This window comes from Spea bombifrons, chromosome 7 (assembly GCF_027358695.1).
Source record: "Spea bombifrons isolate aSpeBom1 chromosome 7, aSpeBom1.2.pri, whole genome shotgun sequence".
Classification (NCBI taxonomy): domain Eukaryota; kingdom Metazoa; phylum Chordata; class Amphibia; order Anura; family Pelobatidae; genus Spea; species Spea bombifrons.
Genome location: NC_071093.1, coordinates 2,907,437 through 2,920,784, shown reverse-complemented (window position 1 = coordinate 2,920,784; position 13,348 = coordinate 2,907,437). Strand labels below are relative to the sequence as shown.

Sequence of the window (13,348 nt, the reverse complement as noted above, 5' to 3'; positions counted from 1 at the left end):
AACCACATTATTCTTCTTCTTTGGGGGGTTTCATAAAAGCATTTTGCATTAACTATTTCACTGCCTGCACAGCCCAGTGCAAAAAAAAACCTTGATAATTCGGTTATAATACAGATTACAGATGCCCGCCATTGTGGCAAAAGCCCTGTAAAAATTATTCCGCCCCGTGGAATGCCCCACAGAAATAAAATAACCTTTCCACGGATGGCGTTTCAGGAAAAGTCATGTATGTCCCAACATCAACAATCTGATTTTTACACTTGCAGGAATCGCAGCAAACCTGGCTAAAAACCTAACGTTTCCATGGTAACTCCCGCAAGAGCATTCTTTAACTTTTTCCTCTGGTTTTACAGTCTGTGGGTGAATTTCTGATTATCTGGACATTTAATAAGTCCTTTATTACACGGTAACCAGCCAATCAATGCTAATAACTCGCTTTAAACACATAAATCCATAAAGCGCGTGCCTTGTGACAGCTGCTGCGGAACCTCTTAGAAGGGCAAACAGAACCTTCTGATTTGCTGAATGGTTAAAACTCATCGAATAAACCGATCAAAGTCTCATCGGACTCTTTGGCTGCCTGAGCATCTTGGGATTTGTAGCCCACTGCCACACGCGTTTTCATAGCTGTGGACTAAGGGTGTTTTACGAAAGTGAATCTGGTGCAAAGTTTGAAACTGGTGCCATCGCTATAGTAACCGGTAACATTACATTATTTGAAAGCCCGCAGATTCTATAGTGCTGTTACAGTACGGGAGGACCAAGAAGAGACCCCTGCTCATGGGACACCTAAAAGGTTATGTTGTTATGGTGATAAGACCACTTTTTTGCTGGAATTATGAGTGGGTTGGCTGAACATCATGGGAGTTGTAGTCCACATGCGTAATTAATTACTGATAGTGTTCATTAAAATGCGGCAGCCAGTCGTACTGAAAAAAAACAGTCTATGAAAGTGGGACAGCACCCAAAATATTGCCCTTTTAAGAACACTGACATTCTTCACACAAACAAGTAAAGGGGGCTGATGTATTGCTCAGGGTCTCAGTGACCAGGTGGGGTGCACTCCCACTCAGGGGTCCTAAAGGAGGGCACCCAGGGGCCCCAGGAGCCTCCAGGGAGAGGTCTTTGCTGTATTTTAGGAGAGCTTGGCTGTGGGGAGCCTTGAAACTGCTCAGGGACCGTCTGCAAAGTACAAAGCTCCAGTTGAGGTGTGGGGCGGCAGCAAAGGCAGCCAGGGCAGTGTGAGTGCATGGTGTGTGAGGGCGAGGGGAGCCGGGGCCCCTCCTGAGGCCTCTGCACTGACAGGTCCCCGGCGCCTGCCTGCCAAACAGTGCAACTCCAAACCCAGGGAGCGTCAGCAAATTGCCCACACCCCCTGGGCCCGCAGCGCTTGGGGTTCAGTATTCCCCTGGGCCCTCGCTGCTTACTGGCCAGGGCTACTTCTTAAGCGCCAACATATTCCACAGCGCTGTACAATTTAAATATGGGGTTCTTAACAAGTGCCATAAAAATATTCAGAAATGGGAATTTTATCACCTATACAAAGTTTGTGGCAGGAACGATGGGCTTTAGATGGCCCCGCTCATGATTTTACATTCAGGGCCATGTGCAGAGCCTCTAGGGGCCACAGGGCAGCCCCGATGTTATGGAAAAGATAACGCGCTTTTATTTTTAATTCTTGACTTTAAATTCTGCAAAAAAATCTCCCAAAAATCAGATTTTTATAGGGAAACATCCTGAAATTGTCACTTTGTAAGCTGCCGGTGCTCTGCAGAAAGGCCAGATGTTTACGTTGGAAAATCCTTACAAATCTCCCCGGATTCTAGCAAAGTTCCTAGAAATGCCTCCTCTTAAAGGAAATGAAACCTCAAAAGTCTCCGTTGATTGTGGTCGGCTTTGTACATCTGCATCCAAACAATATGAACACTTTCTATACAGCATTAACCCATCGGGCCCCTGGAAGCGTTTTTTTTTCATCTTGAAATACCTCCTAATCTCAATTTTTTTTAACGTTTTTAACATTTTTGTAAAAAGTTTCCCCCCCTGACTCGATCCCTTTAATTTTTCTTGCATAAGAAGTCTTTGCTGCGAATGTACAGGTCCTGCGAGTGATTCGAAATATCAGATTCCCTCTAATTTAAATGCCGTTCATGAATAATCATCAGAGGGCTGTCAGCGGCAGGCAAGCTGGTTAGAGGCTAAGATGGCTCAGGCAAGCTGTTTGGGGGCTAATATGGCACCGAGAAGCTGTTTGGGGGACAAACCCGTCAATATAGGACATGCTGCTTAGTGAAGTCGGCAGAGCCCAGGCCCCCGGGGTCCCTGCGGTTTCTTGTTATGCCCCTGTTTGCTCGGACCCTTTAAATTCCTGCGCTATCCCCCCATGCAATCTGTGCTGACCTGTAATGTTTGAATGATATTTAGGGTCTAGACAGGGAACCCTCACTCATCCCCACACTCACCATGTCCAGAAGAAGCCGCGCGTGTACAAAGATCCAGGAGCAGTGTGGGAAGGTGTACTTTTTTGAGGAGGGCACCCCAAATTATTATATCTACCCTCCTGACTCATCTGATTTTACTTTAGCCATAAGTTTTATTACTTTTAGGTCGACCCTCAAGCTTATAAATTGCCCAGATTTGTTAATCGACCCTTTTGAGTCAAACTACAAAAGCTAAAACCCTTCATCAAACTACCTTTTAATGGTAAAATTCTCATGTGAGAATAATAATAATAATAATAGTAATAATAATAATAATAATAATTTATCAGTAAATTCATGCCAACCAAGAATTATATAATGTGTGGTATCATTTTGCACTGGATTTATGGAATATATTATTATTATTACATTATTATTATTATTATTATTACCGTATTATTATTATTAATTATTATTATTATTATTGTTATATAATTGACAGAAATAGACAGTGTTTTTATTTGTATTTTTTGACACGCTGTCCTCCTCCTCTTGTCTGGGTTTCTAACCGCTTAGTGTTTGAAGGTAAGAGTTTGGGTTTTTCTGGGTAAAAAGGAAACGTTGGCTTCCGTTATTCCACCAAATTCTGAAAACCGGTTGCCGGAGATCATCGGTTCTTGCGGGTAAAGAAGAGACCCGAGCGTCGTCGCTTCGTTGGAATTATTACAAATACATAGTAACGGTAAATTAGGTTGAAGAAAGCCCATAAAGTTCAGCTTCGCTGACCAGGAACAGCAGACGGAGGGTTTTGGGGTCTTTACTGCACGGCTCCCGAGCTGTGGGATTCTTCTTGCGTCTCTTCAGGAAGTCCGTAAGAAAACTGCGTGTGTTTCCCGCAAGCCAGGAAGCCCAAACCATGCGCCAGGCAGCAGGTCCACAACTATAAAGAGGAAAAACATCAAAGAGGGGATGCGTTTACACGTCGGACTTTATTCTCCCCCACACTTACTGCTCGGCCACCATTTACAGCCTTATGATATTTTGGGTGACTTTCCCACACTGAGCTGATGCTTTATGGCAATGCTAATGAAGTCCGTTCCTCCATAGACTTTAGAGAGTATGGCTGGGTTATTATTTCTGGGGTAGTTTGCTTGTTACTCCCCGAGGGATTCACAGGGTAAAATACCCCTCTTTACTAATCTACAAATGGTGTCTCACTGATATGCCATCGTCTGATGACACCTGCTTGAACACAGGTGACCGGTGAGGGGTCACTCTCTCACGTTGCGTGTGTTTGGGGGTTCAATGTCTTACCAGGTACAGCGTGAACGCCGCGTACAGCAAGATGATGATCCCAACGAAGACGTAGAGCCCGACATTCTCCAAGGTGGGGATGTACACCGCCACAAAATACAGGTTAATGGCAATGATCAACGCGATGAGCAACATGGCCACCAACTTCCCCGCGCTGCGGGCAGAAAACACGCGGCTATCATACATGTTACATACAGCTATCATACATGTTACATACAGCTATCCATACATGTTCCATACAACTGTCCATACACGTTACATACAGCTGTCCATACATGTTATATACAACTGTCCATACATGTTACATACAGCTGTCCATACACGTTACATACAGCTATCATACACGTTACATACAGCTATCCATACATGTTACATACAACTGTCCATACACGTTACATACAGCTATCCATACACGTTACATACAGCTGTCCATACACGTTACATACAGCTGTCTGTATATAATGCCGATCATGCGCGTTTTCGCCGCCGTGACTCACATGCCGTTGGAAAAATCCTGCATGAGCGGCCGCATGCTGGTGAACGTCAGGACTGGGAGCAGAGCGAAGGGCAGCTGGAAGGCAGATTAGGAGCTGAAGTCAGAGCGAAAATAAAAGTGCCCCTCTTTGGCCATTTTTAGTGTTAGCGGCCCCGTATCATGCATTATCCATCACATGTAACATGTTGCCCCCCCAGGCGGTTGCCGTCTCGTTACCAGGATACTTTGTAGGACGTTAAGGAAGTCGTTCATCCCGGTCAGATGCTCCACGTCCTTAAACGCTGCCACAAACACCGTGGGGATAATGGCGCAGGATCTGGTGAACAGCACGCGATAGAACCGGCACCATTTCAGGTTCAGGAAGCCCTAGAAGAAAAACGATCATTAACCCCAACAAAATGCGCTGCCTGGGGACTCTGTGACATGCGCGGGGGTTATAAGATCTGCAGAGTATCTCCAGAGTATCCCCAGAGTATCTCCAGAGTATCCGCAGAGTATCTCCAGAGTATCTCCAGAGTATCCGCAGAGTATCTCCAGAGTATCTCCAGAGTATCCGCAGAGTATCTCCAGAGTATCCCCAGAGTATCTCCAGAGTATCCGCAGAGTATCCCCACAGTATCTCCCAAAACACGCCACAGATGTAAAACCTGCTGGGTTTGTCAGTTTACTAAGTTGCCACAAGGGGGAGCCATTACACCGCAACCTCAAGGGGCAGCCAATAGCTACCAACTTCCCTGCTCTGATGATTTCACCCCAGAAATTAAGCTGCTCCTCTCTGATGACGCTTATAGTATAATGACAGCTATGGGCACAACAGCGAAAGTTTCTTACATGTTATACCTGCCATCTGTCCTAGATTTCCAGAGCAATCCCCAATTTTGGGGTAAATTATTAGATTCTCAGGGGGTCATAAAGTCTGGAAGTGACTACATCATGTTCGAAACAAATCTAGCTGAAACCCCTGCTTGAATACAGGTGAACCAGCTTTTATGGGATGAGATGTTGGGTCTCGTATAAGGCTGGTAAATTGATGATTTAACATTACGAAGCACATTTACCTCCATCACAAACTGTCCGGCGTAGGTACCGGTCATGGTGGAGCTCTGGCCGGCAGCTAAGATTCCCACCGCCCAGATGTACAAGGCAGCCGGTCCAAAGAAACAGCCCAATATAACGCCCTGCGCGGGGAGAGACAGAAGAAGCGAGTAATAATGATACTTAGTATCCCTTTAAAAACAGCTTTTAAAATATCGTGCCGTATCCTTAGCCTTAAACAACAGAATGTCTCTGTCTTAAACACCTAGAGGGACCATCTGACTAATGAAAGCATATGCAGGAAAGGACTTCTTTACATAAGCGGGACTTCATTAGCATTGTCAATACTCGCCGACGTTCCCGTGTACAGCGCAGTATTTTATCTTCCAGGTAAAGTGAGTTAAATGAAATAGCGATGACCGTAAGGAATAATAATTTCTGCACGTTTCTGGGAGTTGTTGGCAGTTTACGGACCCCTTTGTAGATGTCAACGGACAAGGTGCTGTTATCGGCCGGGAAGACTCCAGCGTGGGGGCTGCTGCTGTTCAGGCAAACGTCGTGCTGAGAAGAACACAAAGCGGAGACGGTTACTGAGACCGTTACAGCTCGGATCCATTCCATTACCAAACGTTCTATGGAGTGACCTTCTCCCGCAGGAAGACATGAGCCGGCTCTCCATCGTGGAGCAAAGTCGGGTCGTTAAAAAGTTCTACAGATTCCCCAAAACCCCAAAGTTTATAAGAGAGCCAAGCGTTTAACTCACGGCGTCTTGGTTGGTCTTGTTGTAAAAGGCTTCTGCAAACACAGCCATGACAAAGAGATTAATGATGAAGGACACAAACAGGGCAATGCTCGACTCGATCATGAAGTACATGTTGGCTTCCCTCACCTCCTCCTTTCTTGAGCGATCCACAACCCTAGACTGCGGAAAGAAGTCATTAATACAGGCTGCTGGAGGCATGGTTTGGAGCTCAAAGTGGCCGCCATCTTGGAAACGCCTGAACTATTTGTGAAGACCGATGCTCCTGAGATTGTAAAACCCATCTGGGGCGGTGGAACGCCAGAGAAGTCTCGACGCAACATGCGGTAGACGTCACCGCGTTGGCCTTATGTTAAAAAGAACGTTTCTACAGACGATTTGATGCATCGTTTCCCTATCATTGGCTTGATGTGAAGAAGAGTCTTGCAGTAACATCTTACCAGTTGCCTTCACTTCAGTTTTAAGCGCGATATGGCAACCTACCTTGACGAGAGAGGAGTGCAGATAGATGTTGTGTGGCATAATGATGGCGCCTATGATCCCCACAGCCTGAAGTAGTTCTGGGGAGCCACAGCCCGAGCAGTAGGGGTAAAACATACCCTTTATCACCTCCACTTGGTTGGGCCTGACCACCACGTACTGGGAGAGAAGACAAAGAACGTCTGAGAAACATCATACAGGTTCCTTCACCTTGGACCTCATCAAGACTTTGTGGCCACCTGGTCTCGTCTGGACTGCATCCCTGTTGGGATACAATCAGGTGCCAACTATTTGTCATCCATACTGGTATGAAAACCCCTTCTAGTAGGTTGTAGACTCACTTGGACCAGTTCCAAGCAGGGTCACGGTGACTTCAATGGACCATGTTTACTTTGTAAATCAGCTTGCCACTTTTGGCCACGTTTCCAGTCCCCCCCCCCCCGATACCATCCATTCTACTTATTATAAGGTTTTACTTCTGGAAAGGGCTCCATTGGCTCACAGGTTTTAAGACTTGTTTTTGGACGATGTAAGTCCTGCCATCATACGTGGGAACTTCCCAGAGAATTCTCGTCATGCCTGCCATCTGTCAAATATACGCTACGGTTCAAAAGTTTGGGGTCACTGAGCTGCTTTCATGGAAAACAAGGACATTTGATAAAGGGCCATTGGAACACAGGAGTGATGGGAGTGATAAAGGGCCATTGGAACACAGGAGTGATGGGAGTGATAAAGGGCCATTGGAACACAGGAGTGATGGGAGTGATAAAGGGCCATTGGAACACAGGAGTGATGGGAGTGATAAAGGGCCATTGGAACACAGGAGTGATGGGAGTGATAAAGGGCCATTGGCACACAGGAATGATGGGAGTGATAAAGGGCCATTGGAACACAGGAGTGATGGGAGTGATAAAGGGCCATTGGCACACAGGAGTGATGGGAGTGATATTATCCCCGTTAAAGAAACAATGTATTACCACACAGCGCCAGAAGCCACGACAGTGACTCAGAACCAGCAGGTTTCTTGGCTCATCGATGTTTAAGGAAGACAAACCCTTGTGACTATTTTGCAACGTGTGTTTGGTAACTTGAAATGTTTGGCGCCGTCGCCGGGTCCGATAAATCCGGCACAAACTAAGTGGGAAGAAGTAATCACGTGGGTTCCTTCCACAGAACCACCTCATCACTGCCAATGTATGACATCATACCCAGGTGGTCTCAGTTTTTGCTGGAGCCTAATAAGAAGGAAAACCTGCCCCGATCCACCGGACAACCGAGACTGCAGTCATCGTACAAATACGCTTAACCCGGGGGGGGGGCATTTCTGCCTGTAACATAATTACAAAAGGGTTTCTAACGATCACAACGTTTGTGCCATTGGAACACAGGAGTGATGGGAGTGATAAAGGGCCATTGGGACACAGGAGTGATGGGAGTGATAAAGGGCCATTGGAACACAGGAGTGATGGGAGTGATAAAGGCTTCTATGCGCCTTGTTTCCAGCTACGTCATATACAGCATTAACCCCATGTGCGCTGGGTTTACATAGCGTAACCGGAAGACCCCTTTAATGATTAACCCCTTAAAGGTAGATTACCTCGTAGCCGAACGTGATTGCCATTATTGTGATGAGGAGGCCGAAGAAGGCTTCTAGCTTCCTGAGACCTGGTAAGGGTGGAAGGTGCCGTTTGTTGAAGTTATTGAGATAAATGAAGGTTGGCAGAAAATACTAAATATTTGAACCAGTTCTGAGATCCAAAGTCCTTCTACATGTCTGCTGCTTTCATACAAAACTTAGCCACTTAAATTAATTTAATGAATTAGAGGGTTTTCTCGGATTAATGTGATAGGATTTTGGCTCCGTACTCAGTGAACGAATAAAATCCAATTCCTACAAGCAGCTACAATGATAAAAATACATAATAATAATAATAATAATAATAATAATAATAATAAATCTTTTAGTCCCTGTTTAGTTTTTTCAGTCTCTCAGTCTCCCTTTCCTCCCCTCTTTCCTCCCTGGACGCCCTTATTCCTCCCCTTTCCTCCCTCTTTTTTAGAAGCTCAGGTATGAATATATAAAAATCTTTAACCCCCCGGCTGCTATTTTGAAATACATATTGGACATTGTGTTTCAGGTTTTTCATAAACTCACCGTATTTATCTAGGAATAAAAATACCAAAGTATCAGCGATGGTGATGAGAACTCCACCCCAGAGAGGGATCCTACAAAGGATAAGATAATAAGAATACTTATACTGTCCGTGCATTGCAGTATGCCTTGTATGTGATGTGCATGTTCTGTCTTGGAATAACCTCAGCACCCCCACGACCACGCATATCTTCTAGAGTGTAAGCTCTAGGGTCTAGCGCAGAGTCACTAGGCTCTCGCCCAGGTATAGACTCTCTGTGAATTTATCATTTAACTTGTTTAACAATAATGGGGCCACAGTCGGCATCCACACGATGTGGCTCCTAGTAGGGCCCCCACTCAGCCAGGAAATCTCATCAGTACCTCTCCATTGTACTGCGCTGCAGAGTCTGTTGGTGCCATAGGAGTTAGTAAGCATGCTATGTTTGGAAGCAGTAGAGCGGAAGGAGAAATGGTTGACTAATCTCTTTTATGGAGTCGCAGGTGGTCTCATGATACAAAATGTGAAGCGGGGTCTCACCGTCCGGAGGACAGAAGGCTGAACGCAATCGCTGTGCCGATAACCTCCTGCATGTCGGACCCAATGATGGCCAACTCCACCAAAACCCACAGGATCCACCGAGGGACCTGAAACGGCAAAATGCAGAAGTGACAGAGACCGGGAGGAACAGAGAGTGCAACGCAGACATAACTGCCCCCCAGGGAGCAGCACAGCGTGACAGACACGTGGAGCAGAGTCAGTGGAACAGCAGCTTTAACGTGTTAACTCTTTAGTTGTTCTTAACCGGGGCGAGGCCCTTACCTTGGGGTAGTACGAGTGGCAGACTTGAGCCAAGTCCTTTCCTGTCACGACCCCCAGCCGCACCGCCAGCCTCTGGCACACAAGGCCCAGAATGGTTGCGCAGAGGAGGACCCACAGGAGCTGACAATCAAAAGACAGAGCGCTCGTTACGGTGTTTGGCTGGGTGACGGCGGAGAGAAGCGTCCACAGTTCTTATTCTATTCTATGCAGCATTAATATAATATATGATCCTATATAATAATCTATATAATGAAGCCCCGCCCCCTGCGGACGCTTGGATCCAAAGCGGTTAACCATTTAATGTAACAGAAATATAATCCCCCCTCGGAATTATTGTGTTAAATGGCGTTTTGTGCATTATCTGTCTCCCTGATCACCTTGAATCCAGCGATGGCTCCGCATTGCAGGTCAGACTCGATGTTCCCGGGGTCCAGGTAGGCGATGCTCATCAGAAATCCGGGTCCCGTGAACGCCCAGAGCTTCCGGAAGCTGAAGCCAGGCTGATACGGAAAGAGCGTTTACAGATGAAAAATTTTTATTTTTATCATTAGAGGGAATCTAAGGGGTGGAGGTAGATAAATGCCACAGCCTCCCAGCAGAAGTGGTAGAGAGGAATCATGGTGTATCATGGGGTTAAAAAATAATCAACTTTAAAGGGTTACATTTCTTAGTTTGCAATTATAGCCTCAAAGTGCGCCGTCTGGTCCTGTCCTTAACACATTTACAGAATGCCTAGAAATTCAATAAAACGGATCCAGTCATGTAAGTGCTGCCAACAGTCTTTGTTACTTTGTTAACTGGTGGCTATAAGTGGAACTGCAAGCAAAATGCAGTAAAAAGTTTCATATCGTTGCCCAAAACTGTTTAATCAGTTCTGACTGGGGGGGGGTTGGGGGGGGTATTGCCCTATTGCCCCCCTTGCTAGCCCTTCCCTGGAAAGGCCACCAAACAGCATGCCACGGGGAGCAGCACGAAGCCGGATCAGCGCACGGACCGGTACCGGCAGCATCTATCTTTGAACTTCAAAAATGACATCCCTGGATCAAAGCCGTTTTTCTATCACATGGTGACGATCTACACGCGGGTCACACGGGGACACCGACTGAGCGACATTCCACGCGGGGGCGGGGCAACCCAAAACGTCTCAGCCAATGAGGAATGCGCAAGGTTTTCACATCATTTATTTCCCACTATTGGTGGTTATTGTTTCATTGTCAGTTTTACATAAAACCCCCACCAACCCCCTTTAACCCCCACCCTTCCCTTAACTTCTTCTGTATAACATTAATCTACCCTTTATAACACACATTATCCGCTCTGTATTACGTACTTTAACTTTACTGGGTGAGTGGTAGATTAGTGGAACAGCCTCCTAGCAGAAGTGGTAGAGGGTAATACAGTGAGGGGATTAAATGATCCGCGCACCGGAGGAGACGTCCTTCACCCCAACCTGTTCTCCCAGGTTCTTTGCCCAAATGAACAAAACTTTAGGAAGGGACAATGCAACAGACATCGCACACTCAGCCTCTCTGTATCTCACACTCAGCCTCTGCATCGCACACTCAGCCTCTGCATCGCACACTCAGCCTCTGCATCGCACACTCAGCCTCTCTGTATCTCACACTCAGCCTCTCTGCATCGCACACTCAGCCTCTCTGCATCGCACACTCAGCCTCTCTGTATCTCACACTCAGCCTCTCTGCATCGCACACTCAGCCTCTCTGCATCGCACACTCAGCCTCTGCATCGCACACTCACTCTGTCTCTCTGTCTGCTCGCACTCACCCTGCCCGCGCTGGGAATGGGGATTTTCTCCTCCAGGTAAGTTCCTTCGGCCTCCTCAGTTTTCGCTTCAACGGCTCCATAGCTTCTGTTTCTTGGTAAATCTGCAAAAAAAAAAAAACATCGAACTCTGAAATCCAGACTAAAAACCAAATTTACACCAAATTTACATCATTCCTATGCTGCGGAGCCGTCACGGAATCCCCGGTTTTTATCCCGCAGGTGGGGTTTTGTTTTTTTGAATATTCGCTGAATTCTCGCTTTGTTTTCATGTATTTTGCTGCCACGGCAGAAGCTCATTATAGCTGATAATAACACGGCCAGCGCCGAGTGCTTGTTATGTTTTCTTATATTTGTTTTGATGTCTGTTTATGTTTGTTTTTGTTAAATGTATCAACGTTCTAAAACAAAACATAATCACATTCATTCACATACGACGATAAGACCCCCCCCCCGGTAACTGTGACATAAATCTACGTAACTCCTAATTCACGGGGGCAGCACGATGTAGAAACAGAAATTCAGGAGCCGTATGTCTATCCCATGCGTGTTTAAATTACCTCTCTGTATTACCCTCTACCACTTCTGCTGGGAGGCTGTTCCAAGTATCTACCACCCTCTTGCATTGAAAGAGTTAAATTGTCACGGTATGCTGTTGTTTGTCATTCTGCATTTGTTTATTTAAGCTGAGCCCGCGAGCCGGGTGGCACCAGATACATCGCCCTCCCTCCAGATGATATGAAGAAGAGACCTCTGAGACCACAAAAGCCTATATAACCGTACACCTTTTTCTATATCAGTCCAACGGAAGGTATCAACCTCTACTAAATCCTCCATTTTCTCATGGATTTGTGGGGGAAAAACACATAAATCAGCGCATTATCTTTATACAGAGTGGTTTGTTCATCGAGTTGGGGATTAATGTTTAAACGGCTCATAAGGAAACGTTTTCCGATCTCTTCTCCGGTAAAACTTGTTATAATATCCAGATAATGAAACCTGGAAGACCTGAAGCTGACGGGAGGTTGAGAACATTCATTCTAGTTTAGCAGCATTCCACATTAATACTGACGAGAGTTTATCTGCTCACCAAGAACATGTTCCTGCATTCCCAGAAAGATGCTGACAGCGGGCCCTGCGAGTGCCGATAACCCACAATAAAATCGAGAGTCCCTTTACAGCCAGATATTACATTTTATCAGGCAATGAGGCAATAAGGCACTCACCTGCCTCCCCCCGGGATCCCATTCCTGCCGTGTCCCAGCTGGGTTCTGCTCACAAATGCGAAAGCCGGCGGGAGGATTAATGCATTCCAGATACTAGAGCCTCGTAGCCCGGAGTCTGTAACTCATCTGCTGTTTGGCTGAATGAGGAAATTCCCGTCTCTCATATCAGCTCCGAAACGTTACTTCCTCTTTCACTATAAGAAAGGGGACAGACATCTCAGAGGTTTATAGGTGGAGGGTGACAAGTCTTCAGCTGCGAGAGATGCACTAAAAATACTTTATGTGTTGACTTTACCGAGACGGTGGTGGATAAGTGGATCAGCCTCCCGGCAGAAGTGGTAGAGGGTAACACAGTGAGGGTATTAAACATGCATGGGATAGACATACGGCTCCTGAATCTAAGACGAGACCAACGACCGATTAAGGTTTGAGTCTTCACAGCAGGAGAATCGGGCGACTAGATGGGGGCCGGATAGGGGCCGATCTGCCGGCAGGTTCTGTTTCTATAAAAAAATAGACTATAAAAAAATGATAATTGTGTTTATTCTTTATTAACTCCTTAGGTGCATGATAACTTTCACATTAAGATCTTGCTATATTTATGTATTGAGCCCCCCCCCCCGTGCCCTTCTCTTTCTGACAGCTAGGAACCCCCCAGGAGGGTTTTTAGATTCAATTTATCTGATTTTACCATCCAGGTGAGACTCAGCGCATGAAAGGACCGTGTCTTGGAGGCTTTGGGAAGCCTTGTCATTGTATTAAGGGTGGATGGACTGGCGCAGATGACCAGGTTTGGGGCAATTGGGGTAAAGGGTGACCTCTCAGAGCCAGGAGCTGACACGGGGCAGTCAGCCAAATCCGGCCGTACCAGCTCTCTGCTG

The 13,348-nt window shown here is 46.2% G+C and overlaps 1 protein-coding gene across 1 annotated transcript; it reads right to left on the bottom strand.

Annotated features, from left to right (window-relative positions):
• Positions 1 to 3,125: 3,125 nt before the first annotated feature.
• Positions 3,126 to 12,596, bottom strand: SLC11A1 (solute carrier family 11 member 1). Its single transcript, XM_053471340.1, has 15 exons — positions 12,468 to 12,596; positions 11,245 to 11,345; positions 9,837 to 9,959; positions 9,460 to 9,579; positions 9,178 to 9,284; positions 8,661 to 8,731; positions 8,103 to 8,170; positions 6,509 to 6,664; positions 6,029 to 6,187; positions 5,740 to 5,826; positions 5,289 to 5,408; positions 4,447 to 4,596; positions 4,232 to 4,305; positions 3,735 to 3,888; positions 3,126 to 3,360 (listed from the first exon to the last, which is right to left on the bottom strand). The coding sequence occupies exons 1-15, from the start codon at positions 12,487 to 12,489 to the stop codon at positions 3,238 to 3,240; spliced, it is 1,635 nt and encodes a 544-aa protein (XP_053327315.1). The 5' UTR covers positions 12,490 to 12,596; the 3' UTR covers positions 3,126 to 3,237.
• Positions 12,597 to 13,348: the final 752 nt, after the last annotated feature.

Bases quoted from the DNA above. Each gene is read 5' to 3' on its own strand.
- SLC11A1 (XM_053471340.1), bottom strand. From the start codon at position 12,489: ATGGGATCCCGGGGGGAGGCAG. The intron at 6,665-8,102 runs GTAATCTACCTT...CTTCTCTCCCAG, and splicing joins CAATCACGTTCGGCTACGAG to TACGTGGTGGTCAGGCCCAA. The intron at 5,827-6,028 runs GTGAGTTAAACG...TGTTCTTCTCAG, and splicing joins ACAAGACCAACCAAGACGCC to CACGACGTTTGCCTGAACAG.